Here is a 27077-nt window from a genome sequence, read left to right on the forward strand (position 1 = left end):
AAACCAGGGTACTGCGCATACACCCTGCACACAGCACCATCAAGAGGGTGGGCAAACCACCCAAAGAACCCCTCCAGCATGACCCCTGGACCCGCCCCTACCCTCACTCCATATAAGGAAGCAGCTCACCCCTGCTCAGGGAGGGATCAAGGGTACCTGTTACTTGTTTTCACTCTCTCCTGTTGCAGCACAAGTCCCAGTTAAGCCTTGTCTGAATTTCTTATCTGGCCTCTTTATCAATTTCTAGTCCAAGAACTGTGGTCGGTAACACAAAGATTTGTACAGAAATGTTCCCAGCAGTTTCATCTCTAATAAGGAAAAATTGTTAACTATATACATATCTATCAACAAGTGACTAGATAAATACATGTGATACAGCTACAAATGGAATAGTACTCAGCACTAACAAGGAATGAACGGTTGCTACATGCAAAAACTGGAAGGAGTGTCAAGACATTTATTCTGCATGAAAGAAACCAGACCCTCCCCCCCCCCCGCAAAAAAAAAAAGGTTCCATTTATAAGCAATTCTAGAAAACGCAAACCAACTAAAACAGATTAGTGGGCTGGGGGTGGGGAGCAGAGTGGGAATGCATGCAGCTAGGTGGGACCAGAGGAGGAGCAGCAAGGGTGCAGGGAAGGGTGTGGGGGAGGCACGCAGGGAGGTGGGGGGTGGTACCTGAGTAGAGGGTACCAGAGAAGGCCAAGGGGAGGCAGGTAGGGACAGGAGCAGAGAGGGATTAGGAGGAGGGATGGAGGAAGGGGAGGAGTGCGGGGACAGGAGTTCAGGAAGGTTAAAAATAGGCGGAGCTTCGCGGTGGCTGTAGTGCCGAAAGGAGTGGAAAGGAGGAGGCGGAGCCGAGTCTCGAAGACGGGGGCGGGTTCTACGCGAGTGGGCGGGGCCGTGGCGTGGGCTCCGCCCGGCCGCGCTCAGCGTCATGGCGCGCCTCCTGCGGGCTCTGCGGGGCCTAACCCTCCGCGAGGCGCCCGGGTGGGCTGTGCGGGGCCGAGCGGACTGCGGCGGCTTCCGCGCAGGTGCTGGATCCCCGCAAGCAGGTAGGCCTTGCAGGCCCCGCCCTCACCTCCCGGCTTTCAATTTTTGTTCGCTTGCCGGGTCTCGGGGGGCCCCAGCCGGCTGGTCCTGGATCTGACTCGTCCATTCTCCGGAAGCTCCGTCGGGGCTCCTGCCCGCCCACCCCCTGCCATCTAAGTACTGCGGGCTGTAAACTTGAAGGGGCGTGGGCGGGGGAGTCCCTGACCCGTATGAGGGTTTGTGGAAAAGTACAAGTCCTCCCCTCCCACGTGCACACATACTTGTTTTGTTTTTTTGTATAAAATGTACTCTGGAGCCGGGCTTCCAGGTGAAGGACGGCGGTGTTGGTTGAGCAGCCCGCCCAGAGCGCTCTCTGCTGCAGCCACCCACTGCTCTGTTAACTACACTGTCCCCCTCGTCCAGTTATGCCTGCTGCCTTCCGCGTTTCAGAAGCAGGCAGTTCTAACTTTGCATGCCTGTGGATCTGCTCCCTGATCTCTATATCTGTGTTTCCAGGACCCAGGGGGAACGTGGGGACTCGTAATCCCTTCCCCCCTCTAACCCGATAACCATCGTTAGTCAGTGGCTGTGACACAGACCGGGGGAAAGTGTGCGTTTCTTCTACCACATGGCTTTGGCTGCTCTGTGGGATTGGGGCACGCTGACACCTCATCCTTTAGTACAGAGTCACTAAAGGCGACTCTAGTGGGATCTTGGGTCAGCTGGCTGTATTTCATGGCCAGTTTGGGGGACACAGTGCCATGTGTTGATTGCCTTTCTGGGCAGCTGCCCTAGCTAGCCCATCTTGGAATCCATTTGTTATGTGTCCGTTGAAGATATTTAAAGATAAATATCTGTGCTATAAATGTACCCAGTCACTCGGAATTCTTTTTATCCCCTGAAAATTTCAAAATGTAGTGTTAAATAAATAAAAGCCCTGGCAGGGTGCAATGAGAGCTGATCAAATATGACTTGGGGTCACGGACCTCAGACCACTCCTGGTGTCTCTAGTCAGCCAATCTCCTATCTGTTCTTTGCCCACTCAGTGCTAAGTGTTGACTTCCTGAGAACCACAGGTGGTGGTTCAGGCATCACAGTTCTGGGCTGGAGCCCTCCTCATTCCCCTTTAGAGGGTGGTGGTTTCAGCGGAAATTTGCCCTTTATATTTGTACTTAGTGCTGTCGGAAACAGCCTAATAAATTGCCCTGGAATCTGCGGTTCTTCAGCAACATTAAAATTTGGCCCGACACCAATACTTAACAGGAACTGCTCACTTATCAGACACCCACTCTTGGGAATTTATTCTAAGGAAATAATTCAAAAGAAGAACAAAGTTATATGTGCAGAGATGCTTTTAACAGCACTACTCTTAAGAAGGAGAAACTGGCCATAACCCAAATGTCTGTCAGTTAAGGAATGCTTAAGTAAACCGTGAAAGTTCAATTCAACAAACTAGTAGGCAACCATTGAGAATGATAGGCAGCTGATAGTTTCGTGGTTAAGGGGTTTCAGTGCTGACGGTGCCACACCCACTGGCTGTGTGTCTTTGAGCATGTCTTGAACTTGGTAAGCATAAGCCTGTTTTTTTTTCTTTGTAAAATAAGGGTAATGATGATAGTAGGGTTATTATACAGAATAAATGAAAAAACTAAACATGTTTTATCACAATATTGGTGCTTAGTAGGTATACAATAAGCATTAGTTATAATTACATAAATGAATGGAAAGGATAAAAGTGTAGCTATATTTAACCCTGTGCTGTGTACTTAATTACCCACGTTGAGGGAAAACTAATCAGACATAACAAGTACAGAGAGATGCTGACAGGAAGACATTTTATAGTCTATACATTTTACCACTTATATAAAGTTGTCACTCAAGCATTGTACGTGTACTTTTAGCAGTAAACTCAAAACCAGCAGTGGTACACATCGTAAGTAATTATACTCTGTGATAACTTCCATCCCAAACGTTGGGGTCAAAAATATGCTTTGAAGCAAAACAGTAGCTTTCCATTAGAATTCTTTAAATTTCTCACCCAGTTCAGCATTATGACCTGAAAGTTAATCAAATGTTTTCCATATAATTTAACATACCAAATAATCCTAGTTATTTTAACATTTCTTCTGAGATGCCTATAGGCCCTTTGGGATACTCAAAGTTAGCTTGAGAAAGAAACTTACAATCTGTTGTCAAAAGCACCTCAATATTCCAGTAAAGTTTTTATCTCTTAACAAGGAGAAAGAAAACCAAATTCTACTTTTATACCAGCTTACTATTAATAACAAAGTATATTTACCTAATTAAATCCAGTCTAATCTTAATCACTCCTGACAACAAATAAAACTCTTCTCAAAGTTCCCTTTTTTCACAAACCTTTTGTCACTCTTTGTATCCATATGAGTTGTCCCCATCCAGAAACAACTGAGGTAGGAGATGCATAGGCCCCTGGGGTGCACAGTTGGTGTTTGTCAAGTGGAATAAAATTCAAGGTTTTTTCTCACCCAAACCCTCCAGTGACAAGCTAGTGGCAAAAACTGAGCTCGGCTAAAGAGATAAGGTGTCGACTCCTGAGGTCAAAGAAAACTTCCCTGTCTACACATGCGCGGAAGGCTTCTTGGGGGTGGAAAAGGGAGGGGGCCCCACCCTATAATAAGCATGGACAGGCACCCTCAGGCTTCTGCGATGGGATCCATCTTAGCAAAAAGTTGCGCACTCATCGTGGGGAGGGTCCAAGGACCAGTCAGTTGTGGAAAAAAAATAATTGGCCAAATGTAAACAAAGATGGGGAAGGACTATCCAATTAAGGGATTTAAATCACCTTTTTACTGGCTTATCATTTAGAACACCCACACTCCTCTCTGGGTGGGTATTTCTGCCTTACTTCTTATGCCCTCCTCGTTAGAGAGAGCGCCCATGCCCCTTCTCTCCAGCTGTGTATTTCTTCTTCTGTCTTAAATAAATGATTTATCTGTATGCCCTCCCACTTATTGTGCTGTGTACTCATGATAAACTTTGTACCTGTTTTTACAGTTCTGCCTCCTTGAAACATTCTTGCTTTCAAATGAGGGAAAGAGCCAGGACCACTTTGCTTCTAACCTCTTGCCCCTAGTGGTCTGCTGGCTAGGATTCCTGGCTTTCATCCAGGTTACCCAGGTTCGATTCCTGGTCAGGAAGCAGCTTTCTCTTCAGAACCATTCACTGCTCTCGCCTCAGAGATCACAACCAGCTCCAGGACAACATTATTATCATCATTTTTCCTCAACAAAAAATAACCTCCATTCTTTATACCTCCTCTCACCAACACGTATCCCACTTGCTTTACACACTGAAGTGCTTCCTCATCATTTTTAGTAACTTTAATTACATATGTAAGGCAGACTTATGTACATATGTACATAACTGCATATGCAAAAAGAACCAGTTTGGGAATTTCAGAAGTTTCATAATCCATTTTTTTTTCTTGGAGTCTAAAGAATACTGTTGCCATATGTTGTTGAAAAAATTATCTTTTTCTTTAATCATAATCTCATAGCTAAAATTTTTCAAATAAATTGAACCAAATCTCCCATTTTATAAAAGACAAGAAAGATACCAATCACACAAATGGAATATACACTCACACACCAGAAGACAGAACTGTCACAAATCTTCAAGACAATAACCAATACATGAGTCCCCAACACAAACGCGCCTTGACATCATACCCATGTCAGAACCAATTGGCGAAATGCCCAAATAGTATTTTGTGCTCAAAGAGAAGTTAGCCCGGCTGCACACCGGTGGACTGACTTACTGGGTCTTGGGTCTCATCAGCTCATCCAGACACGTTTCCATTCCACCGAGGAAAAGTGTATGTACAGCCAGTGCCGAGCAGCGGAGAAACAGGGAAGATCCCCAAAACAAAACGGATTCGGCAGCTGCTAGGAACGTCCTCTCATATCCGCCTCTTGGGGCCAGCAAGCCAGGAGCAGCAGTTCCTCACAGCCACTCTGGCGCGTCGTCATGGCCGCAGCACTGCTCAGGAAAATCCCGCGAGCCAGGTGTTGGGAGAGCGCAGCGGTCCCATGGTGAGAGCCGAAAAGCCTAACTGAAAGTAGGGTCCCGCTGCTCGCTGCTCAAAAGCTAATAGAGGCGAGAATGGTGGAAAGTTTGCTTAACTGCAGAGGCCCGCAACCTGGGCTTGGCGGGGCATGTGCAAGGAGGACTCCTGTCCCCAGGTTGACTCCTGCGCCCCCCTTCAGTGGGCAAGAGCTTTTGTAGGTGATGGGAGGGGGCTACATGCAGAAACAGCACAGTCAGCTCTGACAGTCATCTTGAAATTGCTTATGCGGTGATCTAATCAGTGTCATTGATTGTTTCAAGCACAGTTCATCTTCAGTTCCAGGGTAGGTCTGTTCCTATTTCCAGGCCAGCTCTGAGAACTGCGGTAGTTTATGTCATGGCTGCAGTCTGATCATCATGTTTATTTTTTCCACCTGGTGGGGGTTTCAGTATAAGACAGCTCACAGGCTATATGGCTCAGAATATTATCTGTATCCCTCGAGAAGGAACTAAAAGTCATTGACTTTGCTTAAATGACTAAATTATTATTATTTTGTCTCATTTGACTGTTTTCTTTTGTTTCTGTATTTTCTCACTTCTCTGATTAAATATTGTGTTTTTTTTAATATACTTATTTCGCTATTCTGGGATCTTAGTTGTGACAGGTAGGCTCTAGTTCCCTGACCAGGGATTGAACCCAGGCTCCCTGCACTGGGAGCTCAGAGTCTTAGCCTCTGGACCACCAGGGAAGTTCCTGATTAAACTTATTGTTTGGCTAAAGTTATTTCACAGACAAAAGGCAGACTGAGGACATGTTGGGGAAGGACCATAGGATCCTGCTCCATTTCACTAGGACACTGCATCTCTCAGTTTCCTTCCCACCTCCCTGCTTGCCTCCATGTATCTTCAGCCTGTATATCGAGGAGAGCCTCAGAGTACAATCCTCAGGCCTTTCTGTTTTGTCTACACTCACTGACTTGAGAATCTTTCAGCCCCCCAAGATAAAAGACAGCTTCAGGCTGAGGAATCCTAAAGTTCACATTTCCACCTTAGACCTCTCCCTCTGTGTATCCATATAGCCATACTTGACACCTGCACCTGAATACCTGAATGGCATTTTAAAAGTTAACAAATTCAAAACCGTGTTTCCAAACCTACTCCTCCTGAAGTCTTCCCCAACTTCCAGAGCCTAGAAGCTGTGGTTTATGACTCTTGACCTTTGTTTTCTCTCACCTCCACAACTGGCCCATCGGCAGATGCCCCCGCTCTGCCATCAGACTGTGTCCACCGACTGATCACTTCTAAGCCACTACACTGCTGCAACCCCAAGCCAGGTCTCTGCCTTTCAGCAAGGGATACAGATAATATTCTGAGCCATAGCCTGTGAGCTGTCTTATAGACACTGAAACCCCCACCAGGTGGAAGAAGTAAACATGATCAGACTGCAGCCGTGACGGACGCTGCCACAGTTCTCAGAGCTGGCCGGCCTCTGTAATGGTTCTCCTGCTTCAGCCTTTACCCTGATTCTTTTTTTTTTTTTTTTGGAATGTCTGCCACTAATTCTTTTAAAATATGTTAGATTCATTCCATGCCTCTGCTGACCTTCCACTGCCTTCCAAACTCATTGAGAACAAAAGCCAGTGTTCTTACAAAAGCCTTCAAGGCCTGAACATCCCTGGTGGGCCAGTGATTAAGAATCCACCTGCCAGTGCAGGGGACATGGGTTTGATTCCTGGTCTGGGAAGATCCCACATGCCTTGAAGCAGCTAAGCCTGTACACCACAACTACTGAGCCCACGAATCTAGAGCCTGTGCTCTGCACCTGCCATGAGAAACCCTCACACAATAATGAAACATAGTCTCCACTCACCACAATTAGAGAAGACCCAACAGAGCCTTAACTAATTGATTAAAATAATAGTCTTCAAGGCTCTAAGTGATCTGGGCCCCATTGCTTGTCTGTTCTCATTTCTATTAACCTTCCCTGCTGGCTCCACCCGAGTCGCTCGGGCCTCTTTGCTGTTCATAGGACATGCCAGGCACACCCAGCCTGTTGCTCCTCTTGCCTGCAGTGGTCCTCCAGGTATTCATCTGATGTGTTTGTTTACATTTCCTTCAACTCTGTGCCGAAAGGCCACCTTCCTAATAAAGCCTTCGATCACTACTCGGATTTCTTTTGTGTAAGTTGAGGTGTGCAGATGATACGATCCTTTCATATTCTTAACATTGGATGATTAGAACATTATAATAGACGTTAGACTTCCCACCCCCGCCCCCAACCCTTTGGCCAAAGAGAGTATTATCCTAGTTACTTTGTTTATACTCATGGGAAGAAAAGTAACATAGAAGCTATAGGAAGGGAAGAAAGGAAGACACAAGTGGATAAAAACCATGAAGCCCAAACATAGACTATGGTAGGTCTCAGCTTCCCTTTCAGGAATGTGTGCTGTAGGAGTCTTCTTTTTTTCACACAAGAATTTTTAATAGAGACCTCCTTTGATGAACAAAATCAGAGATATCTTTATAAACCAGCAAGGAAGAGGGTTTTAATAACCCACTGGCTCAACGATCTTTTCTCTCCAGTCTCACAGCTACTCCCAGCTGTATCCTGACAGGAAATACTCCTTTGAATGTAGTAATGGAAGAGGGATTGATTTCTACCCTCAGCAAACCAAGGAGAATTTATTCTGCTTTATTTCATATTTCAGCCGCCTCTTTAACTTCCATGCCCCAGTACAATTGGAAAACTGGCTCTCTGCTTATTACTCATCTCTTACTAAGCTAATGAGTCAATTAAAGCATTTTGTACCTGAACTTTCTGGTCTCTGTGAAGAAGGAAAGGTTGGGAGCGAAGGGGACGTTATGGTGTGTTCTGTTGGGAACTGGTGCACTTCAGGAGAGAGGCTTAGCAAGAAAAGGTCATTGTGCCTTCCTGGGTATTTTCTTGAAGCAAAATATATTTTAATAATATAAAAATATATAAAAATCCAAAACTTGATCAAAGACATCATTTGAAGCCAATAGCACCCATCTAATAATTTGCAATTTGTCAACCACTGCTATTAAATACATTCTTATACAGTAGTTATTTTGAGAGTCTAAACAATGCAATGAAATACAAAGAAACAATTAAAATACAAATATCTGTAGTGAAGGCATGACTCTAATTCTTTGGGGAAATACCTAAATTTTCTTAGACAAATCCAAGGAAGTCAAACTCAGTGTTCCTTGCTTTTTTCACTTTTTTGAAATTCCTGTTTAACAATACAGGGTGTCTTATAAAACGTCAGCCGGCTCTCTCCAAGAGTGAGTGGCAGAAGAAGCTGACACCAGAGCAGTTCCATGTCACGAGAGAAAAAGGGACGGAGCCGGTAAGCTACACTTGTTTACGGTTTCTGAGTAGATGTGTTGGGTGTGGCGCAGGACAGACTGGAGTCGATCTCACTACAAAACCTAACCTGGTGCTGTTCTCTCAGATCACCCCACCTTCTCCTTCCCATATGTACAAGGAAAGCCAGTGGGAGTTTGATGTATGAAGCAGGGCACGCAAAGCCAGTGCTCTGGGACAGCCTGGAGGGGTGTGGGGAGTGTGAGGGGGGCTCAGGCGAGAGGGAACACATGTATGCCTATGGCCGATGCATGTTGATGTATGGTAAAAGCCATCACGATATTATAAGGTAATTACCCTCCAATTAAAATTAAAAAAAAAACAAAAAACAAAAACATCATTTTCTTTACTAATCTGGCACCCTCCACTGCTCTCCTCTGGCCATGAATATCCATCCAGTTACGCAAGCCAGAAACCTCTCTCTAGACACATTGCCCTCCGGCGGCCAGTCCACCCACTCAGCCTCCTGAATGACTGTCTCATCACCCTGCTTCTCTCCACTGCTCGCCCCTGTAGGCTGGTCCAGGCCCCACCATCCTGGGTTCAAAAGCAGCTGCCTCAGCTGTGCTCCTCACATTTGTCCTTGCTCCTCACCTTGCCATTCTCCTCCCGGCCGCCAAAGAGATCATTTGAAAATGGATATGACCACATCACCCCCTACTCTAAATTCTTGTTTTCAAAGTAAAAGAAAAAAGTTTAAAGTGGCTAATAAGGCCCTGAAGCTCTGGTCCCTACCTCCCACGTCCATCCTCAGATCTGGCCACTTTTCCTCGTTTAGCTCCAAGACCCGGGGCTTTCCCCACTTCAGGTCCTTTCACCCTCTGTCCTCCCCGAACTCCAACCCATTCAAACCCACCTTTCAGCTCTTGGCCCTAGTCTCACCTGCAAAGGGAAGCCTTTCCCCAGCCCCAAGCTGGGTTTTCCCTGCTCAGTACCTGCCGTCCAATACATGACATATCCTGCAGGTAGTGGGTACTCAAAAAATCAAGCGTTGGGACTGTTGAACCACTGCAGGCCAAGAGGGGGACATATTACTGAAACTGTCTTCAATAACCTCAGCTTTCTTCCCTTTCCTGAGAAAGCGGCCCTCAGTGGTTACTCAGTATAGTACCATTTTTACCACGCTGAGTTTCACAGCAAGTCATTTGTCTTAGGCCCAATTATGACCACTGGAAAATAGCTATGGAGCCAGGTTAGTAGATATTTTCATTTGTGAAGCAGACCCCCTAGAGTGGACCACAGCACAGCAGTTTTGAATGTTGTAGGATATTTATATCTTTGAAGTTAGCAGTCCCTGCAAAATTCAGGTAAGCTATCCATGTGCTGGAGCCATATAATCATGGTCTCACCTTCAACTTCACTGCCAATCCAAAGTCATTAGACAGACCAGAAGATCCCATAGATTCTGGTGAAATACTGCTATTTTTGAAAACTTCCTGTGGGTAGGGTTTTAATAAAGGCTTCCTCGGAAAGAGACTGTTGTTGTTGTTTAGCTGGTCAGTTGTGTTGTTGACGGCTGGGTCTCCAGTGCCTGGAAAAGAGCCCAGCATAGAGCAGGTAATCCTTATGTGTGTGTGTGCTCAGTCATGTCCGACTCTTTGCAACCCCATGGATGTAGCCCACCAGGCTCCTCTGTCCATGGGATTCTCCAGGTAAGAGTACTGGAGCAGGTTGCCACTTCCTCCTTCATGGGATCTTCCTAACCCAGGATTTGAACCTGAATCTCCTGCATTGGCAGATGGATTCTTTACCACTGAGCCACCAGGTAAGCCCAGGAAAGATACTTATACTAGCCATTATGCAGATAGCACAAGAGAGCTACCTGTGATTCCCTGAGCAGTTGTGTGTCTTCCCAGAGCACTGTAAGTCAGCCCTATTCTGAAGGGCAGAGCCACACAGGGTTTGGAGTTGGAAGTGGTAGCCTGAAGATAAGCTGCCAGATGTTTAGGAGAATAAATACGTGGGATTCTCAGACAGATGGTGTGTTATACTCTGCATTTGGCCATTTTACAAAATGAGCATCATCCATTATTTTAAGTAATGTTATAAATCCCTTTCAGTTGATTCATTTCCACATGTAACTTTTTAGAATGCTGCAGAACGATAAGCTTCCATAAGCTCCATGAGGCTAAGAAAAGAGAAGGGAAACACCTCAGCCTTCTATTTGGTGACTCAAAATTAAAATTCAGTTGCATGTGCTTTTTGTTGGGCAGCAGTAACCTGCTAGCCCTCTGCCAAGTGCGACAAGGGGGTTCACAGACTAGTTGAGCAGTAACTAAAAATCAGATATCAGGGACTTCTCCAGTGGTCCAGTGGTTAAGGCTCCACACAACCAAGGTTGGTTGTGGGCCCAGGTTCAATCCCTGGTTGGTAGGGGACCCAGGTTCAATCCCTGGTCAGGGAACTAGATCCCATATGCTGCAACTGAGTTCACATGTCACAACTAAAGATCTCACGTGCCATAACTAAGATCCAGTGCAGTCAAATAAGTATTTTTTTAAAAAGTCAAATGTCTGTTCAGTTCAGTTCAGTCACTCAGTCGTGTCCGACTCTTTGCAACCCCATGAATCGCAGCATGCCAGGCCTCCCTGTCCATCACCAACTCCCGGAGTTCACCCAAACTCATGTCCATTGAGTCGGTGATGCCATCCAGACATCTCATCCTCTGTCGTCCCCTTCTCCCCCCACCCCCAATCCCTCCCAGCATCAGGGTCTTTTCCAATGAGTCAGCTCTTCACATGAGGTGGCCAAAGTACTGGAGTTTCAGCTTTAGCATCATTCCTTCCAATGAACACCCAGGACTGATCTCGTTTAGAATGGACTGGTTGTATCTCCTTGCAGTCCAAGGGACTCTCAAGAGTCTTCTCCAACACCACAGTTCAAAACCATCAGTTCTTTGGCGCTCAGCTTTCTTCACAGTTCAACTCTCACATCCATACATGACCACTGGAAAAACTATAGCCTTGACTAGACGGACCTTTGTTGGCAAAGTAATGTCTCTGCTTTTGAATATGCTATCTAGGTTGGTCATAACTTTCCAAAGAGTAAGCTTTTTTTAATTTCATGGCTGCAATCACCATCTGCAGTGATTTTGGAGCCCCCCAAAATAAAGTCTGACAGTGTTTCCACTGTTTCCCCATCTATTTCCCATGAAGTGATGGGACCAGATGCCATGATTTTAGTTTTCTGAATGTTGAGCTTTAAGCCAACTTTTTCACTCTCCTCTTTTACTTTCATCAAGAGGCTTTTTAGTTCCTCTTCACTTTCTGCCATAAAGGTGGTGTCATTTCATATCTGAGGTTATTGATATTTCTCCAGGCAATCTTGATTCCAGCTTGTGCTTCTTCCAGCCCAGAATTTCTCATGATGTGCTCTGCATTTAAGTTAAATAAGCAGGGTAACAATATACAGCCTTGACGTACTCCTTTCCCTATTTGGAACCAGTCTGTTGTTCCATGTCCAGTTCTAACTGTTGCTTCCTGACCTGCATATAGGTTTCTCAAGAGGCAGGTCAGGTGGTCTGGTATTCCCATCTCTTTCAGAATTTTCAGTTTATCGTGATTACAGTTTATTACAGTTTATCATGATCCACACAGTCAAAGGCTTTGGCATAATCAATAAAGCAGAAATAGATGTTTTTCTGGAACTCTCTTGATTTTTTGATGATCCAGCAGATGTTGGCAATTTGATCTCTGGTTCCTCTGCCTTTTCTAAAACCAGCTTGAACATCTAGAAGTTCAGGGTTCACGTATTGCTGAAGCCTGGCTTGGAGAATTTTGAGCATTACTTTACTAGCGTGTGAGATGAGTGCAATTGTGCGGTAGTTTGAGCATTCCTTGGCATTGCCTTTCTTTGGGATTGGAATGAAAACTGACCTTTTCCAGTCCTGTGGCCACTGCTGAGTTTTCCAAAGTTGCTGGCATATTGAGTGCAGCACTTTCACAGCATCATCTTTCAGGATTTGAAATAGCTCAACTGGAATTCCATCACCTCCACTAGCTTTGTTCGTAGTGATGCTTTCTAAGGCCCACTTGACTTCACATTCCAGGATGTCTGGCTCTAGGTGAGTGATCACATCATTGTGATTACCTGGGTCATGAAGATCTTTTTTGTACAGTTCTTCTGTGTATTCTTGCCGCCTCTTCTTAATATCTTCTGCTTCTGTTAGGTCCATACCATTTCTATCCTTTATGGAGCCCATCTCGAATGTCAGTAGAAGCTAGGTTTTGTGCAGGTTACTGTTTGCCTTCCACATCTGCCATCCACGTGCTTCACTCTGCTCTGAACTCTGGGAAGGCTAAGCAGCTCCCTTGCCCTCTTGACTCCTGATTGAGTTTGGCCCCTGGGAGATGCCAGCAAGATCAGAGGACACAGTAGAAAAACAGGCATCAAGGGTCCATTGGGGCTGTGTTCCTCCCACGCAGCTTGCAGCCTCCGCATCCCCCACCCCCACAGGCAACCCACCCTTCCAGCTTTGGCCTCATGGGTTCTGCCCACTCTGTGCCTCACAGGCCAGTAGGGCAGTGTGTTCTCAGTCACTGGCCCAGAGATGCTTCACCTTCCCTGGCTGGTATCCATCGGCCCTGTCCCCATCTTTGTAAATATTTCTCTGTGAAATAACCTGCAAATCATTTAAGTGTATCATCCGTTTCCAACAGGTGTGTAGTATTAACAAGATCAAAGAAGGGAAAGGCTGCGTTGGTGCGCACATAGTCTTAGTTTGGGCTTCTCTAGCAGGATGTCACAGACGAGGGTGCTTAAACAACAAACATTTGTTGCTCACAGTTCTGGGGGCTGAGAAATCCGAGATCAAGGTGCCAAACAATTTGGTTCTGATAAGGACTCTCTTCTTGGTTTGCAGATGGTCACCTTCTTGCCATGTCCTGACGTTGGGGAGAAAGAGGTCATCCCTCTCATGTCTCTTCTTCCCAGGGCACTAATCCCACTCTTGAGGGCTCCACCCTTATGAACTAATCACCTCCCAAAAGCCTCACTTCCAATACCATCACCTTGGGGGTTAGGGCTTAAACATGAATTTGGAGGGGATACACAAACATTTAGGGGCTTCTCTGTGGTAAAGCAGTAAGGAATCCATCTGCAGTGCAGGAGACACAGGTTCAATCCCTGGATCAGGAAGATTCCCTGGAGGAGGAGATGGCAACCCACTCCAGTATTCTTGCCTGGAAAAATCCATGGACAGAGGAGCCTGGTGGGCTACAGTCCATGGCAGTGCAGAACATTTAGTCCATAGGATAGATTTTGAAAACCGGGGAAGGGGTATCTTTTTGTCTCTGTCTCTGACCACCTCCCTGTACAGTCACTCATTTCAGTTCTCTCTTCAAAACAATTCTTAAATCCATCCTAATCTTGTTATTTCCACTATTCTTGCCATAGTTAAATCCAGGCCTGAACTGGTGGCCGTTTGACTGTCCTTTGAGTGCTCCTTCTAAAAACCAGCTCTGATTGTGTGTGCACCCAGTTTAAAAGTTTCCAGTGGCTTTCCGTTTTCAGTAAGCTGGCACTTTAACTCTTTAGCATCATCAACTCAATGGACATGAGTTTGGGCAAACTCCAGGAGACAGTGAAGGACAGAGCAGCCTGGTGTGCTGCAGTCCATGGGATGGCAAAGAGTCAGATATGACTGAGCGCCTGAACAACAACAAGCATGGTCTGATTAAAGCTACTATGATCTGGCCCTCCCTGCCTATCCAGCAACCTCTTCTTCCTCCTCCACATTGCTCTGTTCTGTGACGTGAGCCCAGCCCAGGCTGCTCTGTCTGAAATTTATTTATCTGATTAACTCCTTTATCTGATTAACTCCTTCTCATCCTTCAAAACTCACTTTAGTGTCTTGGCATTTTCCTGTAATAAACACTAGTCAGCCATGCAATGAAAAATAATGATGATAAAAGGTTAAAGAAAAAGAAAACCCTGATCTCAGACATCTCATATATGACCTGGTCCAGAAAGGTTTCGTGAAGACTTCCCTAGTAGTAAAGGGACTCGTGGTACCCGCCACTCGCTGCTAACCTCCCCATCAGAACTGTGGTCACATGCTGTGACCACTGCCAGCTCACATCTCTTCCCGACTTGGTAGCAAATTCCTGGTGCAGGAACCATGGTTAGTGTAGTTCTGTTTTGTTTTTCCATCTCTGCAACCTTAGTACCCAGTGCAGCATTGGCTACACACTTGGTTTTCAAGTAATACTGGAATGAGAGAATGAAATAGAAGCTGGGTGTGGCCCTAAATAATATGACAGGACTTGTATAAAATTAAGGAGAAAGGGTGAGAGGGTAGACAGTAGGAAATCAGGCAAGGAGGCAGAGGAGAGATGTCATTTCATAAAATATGTCAGCAAAGGATCCTTTTATGTCTGATTTTTTAACTTACTGTGGTTACCAGTTCCCTGTCACTTCCTCTCTCCAACTGTCCCTGCAATAACAAACATTATATTGTGAATATTAGCATGCTGTCCGGATCCCATAAGTAGGCATTTCCAGATCAGCTTCACATCTGGGTAGCCCTTTGGCATGTTTGTCTCTTCAGCCCAGGTGGGAGAGAGGCGAAACTTCCTTTTCATCCCAGATACCCTTTGTGCCAGCGTGAGATGCAAGCCTTCAAGGGGACAGGCCAGAAAAAGACCAGCTCACCACTGTTAGATGTCTGCAGCCAAGTTTAGGAATTTTAGAGAGGGAAGACATCCAAGTGTGCCCAGATGGTGGGCTCAGTAGGTTAATTTGAAATTGACTGTTATGCTGCTCCCTGAAAATGTGCTGTTACTCCGACCATGGGAATGTGAACGTTTGACTGGGGATTTGTCCAGAGAGGGCTGAAGGGGCCGCTTGTTTCCTGAATCAGCTCTGGGACTCAGTGACCCATCCCGTGTTCAGCTTCTCTTCCAAAGAGTAGGACAGTGCCTGCCACCAGCCACTGCTTGTGGATTTTCACAGGAGGCTCATGCAACAGTTTCTTGAAATTTCTTTGATAGAGAAGATGGAATTGGGCAAAAATGGTCTTTGTTCGTTCCAAACAATGAGATCAGTTTACCAAATAACATTTAAAAAAATATATAGTAGTCTTGGCTCACTCATTGATTGAAGTCTGCTGTTCTCAGAACCTGCAAACTCCTTAAGCCACAATTTAATGTGGTAATTTCATCTAAGTAGTAATTTAGGCACTGGGAGAATCTCGCTCGTTATTTAGCATTTATTCAGTATGAAGTACCCTAAACACCACGTGAAGCATATTAAAGGCATAACCCCAATCTCACTGAGCTTTGCTTTTTAATGTATCTATCGCCGTCTTTAATTGGAGATTTCAGAGTGCTTTAGTCAGTGGACTAGATTCCTGTTGTATTAACTTTTGAAATGGAGGCCGAGATCTAACACAATCCAGAGGCCCATTCTCTTGCTTTTTCACAGGCTTTGATGCTCTTGGATGAAAGGTGCTATATAAATACAAAGCATTATTAAGGTCAATAATTTGAATATTTGGCACAATAAAGGCCGGTCGTAAACAAGCCTGCAGACTGCTCCACTGGGCATGTTGTAATTTTCTCTCCAGTGATACTTGCACTTTGTGAAATTAGTACAAAAATTCCTTTATTGGAGAACTTAATCTTGGATTTAGATCTGCTGTATCATGTCCTGCTGGTGTTATGAGAAACCTGAACAGTGATATATCTCATTTACTTTCAGCCTTTCAGTGGGATCTACCTGAATAACAAGGAACCAGGGATGTATCACTGTGTGTGTTGCGACAGCCCGCTCTTCAGGTGAGATAAAGACCAAGAGGTACCAAAGGAGAGTGAGCCTCAAAATTCATACCGCTCTGTCTTTTGGGGCCTTGGATAAATATTGGATTGGCTAGAAAATTCACTTGGGTTTTTCCATAGGATCTTACAAACTTTTTGACCAACCTAATACATCCCATGGTTTTCATTCCTGATTAACTTGGTTACTATAAGGAGGGCTGTTCATTAAGATTCTTGCCTGTCTTATTATTATTTATAGCATTAACATGTTAGCCTATAGTCTTTCTTTCTGTATCTGCAAGAATAGCAAAAAGCAAACCAAAAAAAAAAAAAACAAACAAAAAAAACTTGGTGGGCACCTTAAGTTAAAGCTATTAGTTTTTCCCTGGGAAAGTATTTAAAGACATCTAAACCATAATGGTATTTGCTTGACCCATGTGATTAAAACTATATCTCTCCCAGGGAAAAAATGGGTTTATAATTTAATTTAGGAAATGTAGAATTTTATGAGGATGGATTCCCCACAGTGCTTGACAGTAGTGAATACCATGCCTCTTCTATATAGCTAAAAGTAAATTTAATTGTCCCTTGATTTCAAAGCCTCTTTTAAGTCAATCAGGATCTGAAATCTCTCAACAAAGGCTTTTTTGTTTAGACATGCAGGAAACAGTCTAAAAAAAGTAGATTCGATGAAGAAGAAAGGAAAACATCTTTGAAGTCCCATTTTTCAGAAGTTCAAAGATGTTTTTTATTTCTTTTGCATCAACCCTAAATTGGTTTAGAATAAAATATAAATCAAGCCAGGTCTGTGAATCTGCCATTAGGCCGTGCTTCATTATGTGCTCTGGGTTTTCAGCAGACTGGGCTTTCCTGGGCTGCTGGCTGCTAATGGGGGCTGAATTTGGAAAGCCAAACCCCGCCTGCTAAGATGAGCAACGATCAGGATTGATTTTCCCTCATGCTCACAGAAGGGCCGGCCTTCGCCGGGATTCATTCACTCTGTCAGTGGCTGGTGAAGAAACAGCAAAGATGGCAGTCAGGCTGAGAAGATGGCCTGGGGGAGCTGGCAGTGGTAAAATGCATGCAGATTTCTGAACCACTAGTTACTGTTTGACCTTTGGTTCTGTTTAAAGGGGGAGGGGTGGGACTTGAGATGGCCAACCTGCTTTTAGCCAAACAACCATGTTGTAAACATATAAAAGATGGCTTTGTGACTGCAGTAAGCAGCCAGAGGTTCTGTTTCTAGCTTTTGACCACCATCCTTGCGAGAACATGTTCCTCCATTTTAGTTTTTGTTGTTTTGACTTCATTGGTGTTCCAGTTTCTGCACCTGTGAAGATGACACTTTCTTCCTACCCAGTGCCCAGCATGGGCACCTCGCGGGCTCTGTTGGGGAATCAGAGTGTTGGGGCAGGGGAGGGACTGGAGAGACCAGAGCAAAAACCTCTGTCCAGTAGAACTTTCTGCAGTGCTGGAAATATTCTATATCTGCTCCATCCACTTTGGTGGCCACTAATCACGTGTGGCTATTGAACACCTGAAATGTGGCTGATGCGACTAAAACACTGAATTTTTTATCTTATTTCATTTAAGGTAATTTAAACTTGAAAGACCAATGCTAGTCCAAATTAAGGAAGTTGAGTGACCATCTTCACGGCAGCCAAGACTAATAAAACCATCCAAAAGGTCTCCAAAAGCCCTTTCAGCAAGTGGCTAGTTTACTGACCTGCCAATCTGCCAACCTATTTGTTTCTTTTTAATCATTTAGTTTTGCTGCAGTTTCCATTTTCATTTCTTAAGGATTTTTGAGTTTGTTCTATTTTTTTCCTCCTGCAGCTTAGTCTGAGAAAAATAAGAATATATTCATAAGAATCTTTTATGTTCTAGAATCTTCTGTGCTATTAAAGATGCATTTGTTTATAAGAGAGACAATGTAGTAGAGTGGTGAAGTCTGTAGATATGCATCCTGGCTTAATTGCTGTGTGACCTTGGGCAACTTTCTTAACCCCTCTGTGCCTTGCTTTCCCCACCGGTAAAATGAGCATGTTAGTAGTCCTGAACTCATAAAGCTATTGGGAGGAATAACTGGTCAGATCAGATCAGTTGCTCAGTCGTATCCGACTCTTTGCAACCCCATGAATAGCAGCACGCCAGGCCTCCCTGTCCATCACCAACTCCCGGAGTTCACTCAGACTCACGTCCATCAAGTCAGTGATACCATCCAGCCATCTCATCCTCTGTCATCCCCTTCTCCTCCTGCCCCCAATCCCTCCCAGCATCAGAGTCTTTTCCAATGAGTCAACTCTTCGCATGAGGTGGCCAAAGTACTGGAGTTTCAGCTTTAGCATCATTCCTTCCCAAGAAATCCCAGGACTGATCTCCTTCAGAATGGACTGGTTGGATCTCCTTGCAGTCCAAGGGACTCTCAAGAGTCTTCTCCAACACCACAGTTCAAAAGCATCAATTCTTCAGCGCTCAGCCTTCTTCACAGTCCAACTCTCACATCCATACATGACCACAGGAAAAACCATAGCCTTGACTAGACAGACCTTTGTTGGCAAAGTAATGTCTCTTTTGAATATGCTATCTAGGTTGGTCATAACTTTCCTTCCAAGGAGTAAGCGTCTTTTAATTTCATGGCTGCAGTCACCATCTGTAGTGATTTTGGAGCCCAGAAAAATAAAGTCTGACAGTGTTTCCACTGTTTCCCCATCTATTTCCCATGAAGTGGTGGGACCGGATGCCATGATCTTCATTTTCTGAATGTTGAGTTTTAAGCCAACTTTTTCACTCTCCACTTTCACTTTCATCAAGAGGCTTTTTTAGTTCCTCTTCACTTTCTGCCATAAGGGTGGTGTCATCTGCATATCTGAGGTTATTGATATTTCTCCAGGCAATCTTGATTCCAGCTTGTGTTTCTTCCAGCCCAGCGTTTCTCATGATGTACTCTGCATATAAGTTAAATAAACAGGGTGATAATATACAGCCTTGACATAATCCTTTCCCTATTTGGAACCAGTCTGTTGTTCCATGTCCAGTTCTAACTGTTGCTTCCTGACCTGCATACAGATTTCTCAAGAGGCAGAACAGGTGGTCTGGTATTTCCATCTCTTTCAGAATTTTCCACAGTTGATTGTGATCCACACAGTCAAAGGCTTTGGCATAGTCAATAAAGCAGAAATAGATGTTTTTCTGGAACTCTCTTGCTTTTTCCATGATCCAGAGGATGTTGGCAATTTGATCTCTGGTTTCTCTGCCTTTTCTAAAACCAGCTTGATCATCAGGAAGTTCACGGAACAGAGTTATGCGTTAATACACATGAAAGCAGCAGAGCAATGCCTGACACATGCCAAGCACCAGATAGATGTTAGCAATGAGATTCTTACAGACAGAGCCTTCTTAGGGCCTTATACATGAAAGTGTTTTTGATAATGAGGAACTCCTAAGAAATCTCTTCTAATTAATGAGAATCTATAATGAAGACTATATTCCTGACAGTGCTTCCCATTCAAGAGGGTAGATAACTGTCAGGATTCTTGTTGGACCTCTCATTTTCCCTCTCTTCCCATCCCCAGTCTCCATCCTCAGTAATAGAGAACAGGGGTATAGAAGAAATGAACATCCCTTCAAATACTCGCACACAGTCAAAAGGAGGTGAAAAATCAACCAAAACTAAACAGTTAAGAAATCAGGTGGATGAGGGATCACAGCCACTTGGCCACTGGGCTCCTTGCTGCCTGCAGACTTCCCTTCGAGCTGAACCAGTATGGTTCAGGGGAGCTGCTGACTCTCCAACTCAGAGTCATTTGATTCAGGGTTTCCAGGTCAAGAGCACTGGACTCCAGACTGTCACTTCATTAACCTTGGAATTATGTGACTTCGACCCCTTCCTCTATTCCCTTTCCTTCCTCCTCTACAATTCTGGACGTGTTTATTAAAATCTACTGTGAGATCACATTTTTGACGGTCATAAATCTTTTTAGAATAGAAGGAAACTGAGAGCCTGATGTTAGTTCCCTTTTTACAGAATATCCTGGCACCCCACGTGTTGTAGGAACTAGGTAATATTGTTAACCTTTTCTGTGCTCCTGATTCCTTGAAATGAATGGGAATTCTTCTACCATGAGGATTGTCAGTTATCACCAAGTGCCTCTTGCTGCTGGTTTGGGGGCCATGGAGTTTCTAGAAACAATGACAAAAACAAAGCAAATAAACATATAACAAAACTAAATAAAAGGAATCCCTTAAAGAGTATATATAATATACATCTTTACTCCCTTTAAGAGTAAAGATGGTCCAGAATGGTTTTAGTTTCTCAAGGGCAGGCCTTACAATCTGCTAATCATTTAAATATATATATTGCAATTTCTAATTGCCCTTAATATTTAAGTTTTCCCTCTTAAATGATATATTATGGGCCTCTCATATTACCTGGTAAAATCTCCAGATTCTGTTAATTGCATCAATAAAAGTTTATTGTTTCCCATAAAACGTTTTAAATGACTTTTTATTAGTCTTAGAGTCATTCATTAAAAAAATTATTATATTCATAATTCTCTATCAGATTTGCTTTAATGATCACTAGTTTATATGTAATGTTGAGGATGGAAAAGCTATGATTAAAGGATATTTAAAATGTTTTTCCCCGGACCAAAGTGGCTCAGATGAATATTTTTGAACCCTTGAAAAAGAAAAGGGGTTGCAGAGAACCCAGTCTGAATAGGTGTGTGCACATGTGCTCAGTTGTATCCAACTCTTTGCAACCCTGTGGACTGTAGCCTGCCAGGCTTCTCTGTCCATAGGATTCTCCGGGCAAAGAATACTGGAGTGGTTGCTGTTTCCTTCTCCAGGGGATCTTCCTGACCCAGGGCTCGAACCCACATCTCCTGCATTGGTAGGCAGATTCTTTACCACTGAGCCACCTAGGAAGCCCCAGTCTGAATGTGCAGACACTTCTAATTGGACCCACAGCTGCAAAAATTTCATGGATACCTGTTACTACTAATAATAATGATATTTTAAAAATCATAACCACTAACTTAGGTACCATGTGTCCAACACGATGGTAAAAACGCTAAATGAAGAAAGCATCTTGGTCAATCCTCTGCAACCCTGTGAGGTAACAATGCTGTTACTATTCTGTGGACAAAGGAACAGAGACTTTACGAGGTTAAATAACTTGCCAAGGTCGTACAGACATACCAGAGCCCGGATTCACACCCCAGGCTCTCAGAAGTCAACCTCAGAGCTGTACCTGAGTTTCTGGGATCTTTCCAGGGCTCTTCAAGGTGCTTTCTTTTCTGTGTATCCAGGAGACTGGGGCTTCCCTAGTAGCTCAGACGGTAAAGAATCTGCTGGCAACGCAGGAGACCTGGGTTCGATCTCTGTGTTGGGAAGATCCCCTGGAGAAGGGCATGGCAACCCACTCTAGTACTCATGCCTGGAGAGTCCCGTGGACAGAGGAACCTGGCAGGCTATAGTCCATAGGGTCGCACAGAGTCGGACATGACTGAAGCAACTTAGCACACACCCACACGTCCAAGAGACTACACCCTCTTCCTACACTTCAGTCAAAACAATGCTGCAGCAGATTGAATGCATGAGCACATCTGGAGATTCAGTTGTCATTTTTTTAAGGCTAGACCTTAAAGAGATTTGCAAAAAGTAGAAATAGAGACAGACATAGAGATCAAACATATGGATACCAAAGTGGAAAGGGGGGTTGGGATGAATTGGGAGACTGGGGTTGATATATATACACTATTGATACTATGTGTAAAACAGATAACCAGTGAGAACCTACTGTACGGCACAGGGGACTTTATCCAGTGCTCTGTGGTGACCTAAATGGGACGGAAATCCAAAAACAGAAAGAACGTTTGTATGTGTGTGGCCGATTCATTTTGCTGTACAGTAGAGACTAACACAACACTGCAAAGCAACGACACTCCAATACAAATTAATTTTTTAAAAAGAGATTTGCAGAGTCATAAAACAGTGCAACTCATCCCACTAAATGTTTGTTTCAGTTTGGAAAACAGAATTATCTGTTGTAACAATAGGTTGTGTTAGCCTATAATGAATTTATTATTTTAAAAAATAATTCAACGCATAAATGTCTTTAAAACTCTCACTCATAATTTCTAATTTGTTAACTGCTCATAGGCACAACTCATGTAAACCAAGCTCTCAGAGATCCTTGATAATTTTTTAGTATCGGGTCCCGGGACCGGAGTGTTTGAGTCACTGACCAACCCGAGACTCGTTCTGCTGGGTTTGCGCTCTAAACTGAGCTTCCGTCTGTGCTCGTGGTCTAGGGGTTTGATTATTTGCCACTTTGCCCCTCTTTTCACTCAGTTTTTGTTTTGCAGACTTTACAATTCATTTCTTGTCTCTCCCCCAGATAGACAGAGCCATTCCCCTGCCATTTAAATTTCTGAAACTTGTTTTTCTAGCATGATGTAAAGGAGTTCATCTTTGGGGACTTCCCTGGTGGTCCGGCGGTTGAGACTCTGCTTCCAAGGCAGGGGACGCAGGTTCAATCCCTACTTAGGGAAACTAGGATCCCACATGCTGCAAAGTGTGGCCAAAATTTTTTTTAAAAAGAAAGAGAAGGAGTTCATGTAACAAAGTATTTAGAGTGGGTCTCTGATGAGTAGATCTGCTTGTTGCCCTCCTCCCCCTTTTGTTGGCACCTCTGTTCTCCCCACCCCCTACCCCCAGCATCATTCATTCCTGTGGGGCTTTCCCAGGAAGGCCACTGCACTGCAGTGATGAGTCTGGGTGCCCAGGCTTATTAATCACTACGTGCTCCACTGCATAGCTCCCTAAGCCCTCAGAGCATCTCTATAACGTAGATGTTACTGTCCCCAAGTTACAGGTAAGAACACTGTGACTTGGACAGGGAAGCAGCCCGTCCGGTTTCACACAGCTAAGAAGTGGCAGAGGCAGCTCTTGAATCCCCAAAGGCAGTCAGGCTCTGTGTTCAGATAATCAAAAGTTCCTGTGGCTGACATGGCTGTTTGATCAGTTCTCACGTTTCTCTGACTCGCTGAACCTGCGATACGCTAAACACTTTGGCCACTCATTTCATTTCAATTTCCCCTTCCCTACGTTTCAAACTTGGGCATTTAATCTGTTTCCTAACGTGGAGCAGTTCACAAAGCTCCTCGTGTTTGTGGTCCTTGTCGAAGCTTGAGAGGGATGCCTTCAACATCAAAGGAACAAGAAATCTTAGACGTGACGAGACAGCATCCTGAATAGTGGAGGTGTGGTGGGCAGACCCCTGTGGTTCAGAGAACTGGCCTTGAGATGTGGCAGAGAAGAAGGGAATCAATTTGTGCTCTGTAGAGACGTGGGTTGGGGCACACAGTGCTCTTTGTTTGTTCATAGCGGTTTTCACAGCTGTAGGTGTCGTGATTTCTAACACAGCTCTGAGAAGAAGTTCTGCTCCGGCACGGGATGGCCTTCGTTCTCTGAGGCTCATGGGACATCTGGCTCTGATGAGAGTAACACGGGGATCCTGAGACGTGCGGACACCTCGTTGGGACCAGCTCGCACAGAGGTCGTCTGTAAGCAGGTGGGTGTCTGTGTTTTGTGTGTTTTGTTTTCCCCTGTGCCTCCTGAGTGCAGTGGAGAGCTCACTTGTCCTTGCACATCTGGTGTTATGGACGCGAGCGCTTTTGTCATGGAAGCACTTTGGGTTTCTCCTGGGCTGCTACCAGTTCCTCTCTCCCATCACTCCCAGCACTGCAGACCAAAGAAGGAGCCTTGCCTGGTTCTAGCCTTGCAGAGATGGGAGTGAGCGAGGGTCTGAAAGAAGGAGCTGGCCCTTCACATTCTGTTGTGCAGGGAGAGCGGCAGGAAGGTCCAGGGTGATGGCATCTCTCTGCCCCCTTCCCGCTCTGCAGCATGTCACCTATAAGCAGAGCAGTACCAAAGGTGACATCAGGGCTTATTTCTCCTGGGAGCCTGGCAGGAGAGAGTGGCTTAAATCCAGACAGCAGATTCAACTTGATATCTTTGGGTACTCAAATGTTCTGGTTTTGTAAGCAGATAAATGTAGCTTAGTCTTGTCTTCAGTGAAAAAAACAATAATAATATACTGGCTACAAGATTCACTCACTCAGGAACTGTGATACTACTTTTTTTTTTTTTAATCTATTTGGCTGCCCCTGGTCTTAGTTTTGGCATGTGGGATCTAGTTCCCTGACCAGGGATCGAATCCAGGTCCCCTGCACTGGGACCAGGGAAGTCCCAATTTATTGTATCAATGAATCATAATAACAGCTCTGTTACGTAGGTATAATTATCATCCCCATTTCATAGATGAGTAAATCAAGGCCTAAGTTAAATCACTTGCTTACATTCTCACTGATCAAGTAGAGAGCTATTTACCACCCCCATGCGCTCTACATCCTTTCATTTCTGAATCAAATTCTGATACAATAGACTTTCCCCCAACACCGAGGTCAAAGACGTGAGTGGGCCCGCCAGGTGGGGTTCATCTGTCTGGGTTTTACTTAAAGAGCCTTGTCCCTGGTGAGAGATGACAGAGGCTGCTCTCCTTGCAGTGTGAAGCTCACCTCGGCCATGTGTTCCCCGACGGACCTGGGCCTGCTGGGCAGAGGTTCTGCATCAACAGTGTGGCGCTCCGGTTCAAGCCAAGAAAACACTGACCACCTCCGAGTTCCCTTCCCTCCCTTGCCACTCCCTCACTTCCAAATTCAATTTGCAGAACTTATGTGAATGGCTTTTTGTGACCCCATGAGGTGTAGCCCGCCAGCCTCCTTGTCCATGGAATTCTCCAGGCAAGAATACTGGAGTGGTTAGCCATTCCCTTCTCCAGATCTTCCCAACCCAGGGATCAAACCCAGATCTCCCGCATTGCAGGCAGATCCCTTACTGTCTGAGCCACCAGGGAAGCCCGATGTGAATGACTACCCATTGTGAATGGTAGTTTTATTAACTACCAAACCAAAGCTAAGTTCACTGCTGGCACCACGCAAACCACACCTTCTCTGATTTACTACCTGGAGTCAACTCAGCCCTGGCTCTGGCTTTGACTAGAATTTCACAAAATGACAGAGGGAAAACTGTTTCCACTAAATTGACTTCTGTGGGCTTTGCCTGGACCAGAGGACATGACTCTAGGGACGCTTGGAGGCAGATGGATAAACCAAAAAAATATTCCTACAAAACGACCCTGAACCTTCCATCACAGTTAAGTTCTCCCCAGACATATACAGGTGAGAGATCAAGTGAAAAGAGGAAGGAAAATATGGCATTAGAGTACTCCACAGTTCCAGCACAGAAGGAGGCATTGAGGAGGAGGAGGAGGAGAGTTGTGGACAAGGTGGGTTTCGGGAGCACGCCTGGAGATCCATGGGATGCATGATTTTTTTTTTTTCCCCAAAACGTTAATAAACTGTCTAGAACATTCTGGTTCCAACCTCTCTACCTGCAACTAAATTTCAATGGGAATACGCTAGATTTCAGTGATAATGAATACGTGTGGCTACAAAGTTAAACTTTAAAGTGTCCAAATAAAATATTTACTAAAATTTGTTTGCTTTTTGTCTAAATCTGTGAATTTTCTCTCTTACAAAAGTGACTAAATCAAATGCCAAAAAATAATTAAATCACCTGGTCGTAGTTATTGGTTACATCAATGGTAATAGCAACTCACGTGTTTTTTATGAACTGAGTTTTTAATGATTTGTTACTGAAAACGTTTACATCATTTTCTTTGAAACTTTATGGACAGAAAAGAAGCTTAAGTGTTCCATTTTTCTCTGTATTACTGTGCAGGTGTGAATGAATTAAAGACCTTGATGCAGGGAAATAGATTATCCTGAATTCTCTGATGGGTCCATTCTAATCAAGAGTCCTTAGAAGTAGAGAACCTTTCCTGGCTGGGGTCAGAGAGAGGTGGTGATGGAATATGGGTCAGAGAGATGCTGCTTTGCTGGCTTGAAAGTTGAAGGAAGAGAACCATGAGCTCAAGAATGGGAACAGCGTCGAGGAGATGGAAAAGGCCAGAAAACAGCTCCTCCCCTAGAGCGTTCCAAAAGGAATGCAGCCCCACCAACACCTATTTTATAACCCGGTGAGATGCTCTTCAGACTTCCGTGTAACTGCAAGATACTGAATGTGTTGTCTTAAACCACCCAGCTTGTGGTTGGCTGGTACAGCAGCAGCAGAAAACTAGTACAAGAATCTCATCCCCTTTAGTTCTAGTCACCTCAGAAATTCTCTGCTGCCTATGGAGATAATTATCATTAATAATTTATAATCTAATAGATTTAATACATATTCGTAAATTAATAAATGAGCCCTGTTCTGCCTGGCTGCTCTTGCTGTCCTGGATGGGAGTGCTGGTATGCTGCTAGCCACTCATTGCCCTTGGATAACAGCTCATAATTTTAGTCTCCAAAGCCTTTTAACTTTGCTTTGGGTATAATGTATTCTTCTTTTTGTAGTTTCTTAAAGGAGAAGCTTACATCATTGAGTTTTAGACTTTTCTTTTCCCACATAGGTATTTAAAATTCCAAATTTCCCTGTGGGACTCACCCTATAGTTCAGTGGTTAAGAGTCTACCTTGCAATGCAGGGGATTCGGGTTCAATCCCTGATTGGGGAACTAAGATCCCACATGTGTGTGTTCTCAGTCGTGTCCAACTCTTTGCAACCCCATGGACTGTAGCCCACCAGGCTCCTCTGTCTATGGAAGTTTCCAGGCAAGAATACTGGAGTGGGTTGCCATTTCCTCCTCCAGTGGATTTGCCTGACCCAGGGATTGAACCTGTGTCTCCTGCATTGGCAGGCAGATTCTTTACCACTGAGCTACCTGGGAAGTCC

General features: G+C 44.6%; 1 protein-coding gene across 1 annotated transcript; it reads left to right on the plus strand.

Moving 5' to 3' along the window:
* Positions 1-911: 911 nt before the first annotated feature.
* Positions 912-25798, plus strand: MSRB2 (methionine sulfoxide reductase B2). Its single transcript, NM_001206130.1, has 5 exons — positions 912-1055; positions 8347-8447; positions 16163-16239; positions 23650-23797; positions 24792-25798. Exons 1-5 carry the CDS (start codon positions 938-940, stop codon positions 24894-24896), a joined length of 549 nt encoding a protein of 182 aa, NP_001193059.1. The 5' UTR covers positions 912-937; the 3' UTR covers positions 24897-25798.
* The last annotated feature ends 1279 nt before the right edge of the window (positions 25799-27077 follow it).

The sequence above is a fragment of the Bos taurus genome, chromosome 13 (genome assembly GCF_002263795.3).
Source record: "Bos taurus isolate L1 Dominette 01449 registration number 42190680 breed Hereford chromosome 13, ARS-UCD2.0, whole genome shotgun sequence".
Classification (NCBI taxonomy): domain Eukaryota; kingdom Metazoa; phylum Chordata; class Mammalia; order Artiodactyla; family Bovidae; genus Bos; species Bos taurus.

Bases quoted from the DNA above. Each gene is read 5' to 3' on its own strand.
- MSRB2 (NM_001206130.1), top strand. From the start codon at position 938: ATGGCGCGCCTCCTGCGGGCTCTGCGGGGCCTAACCCTCCGCGAGGCG. The intron at 16,240-23,649 runs GTGAGATAAAGA...TTTCTAACACAG, and splicing joins TGCGACAGCCCGCTCTTCAG to CTCTGAGAAGAAGTTCTGCT. The intron at 23,798-24,791 runs GTGGGTGTCTGT...CTCTCCTTGCAG, and splicing joins CAGAGGTCGTCTGTAAGCAG to TGTGAAGCTCACCTCGGCCA.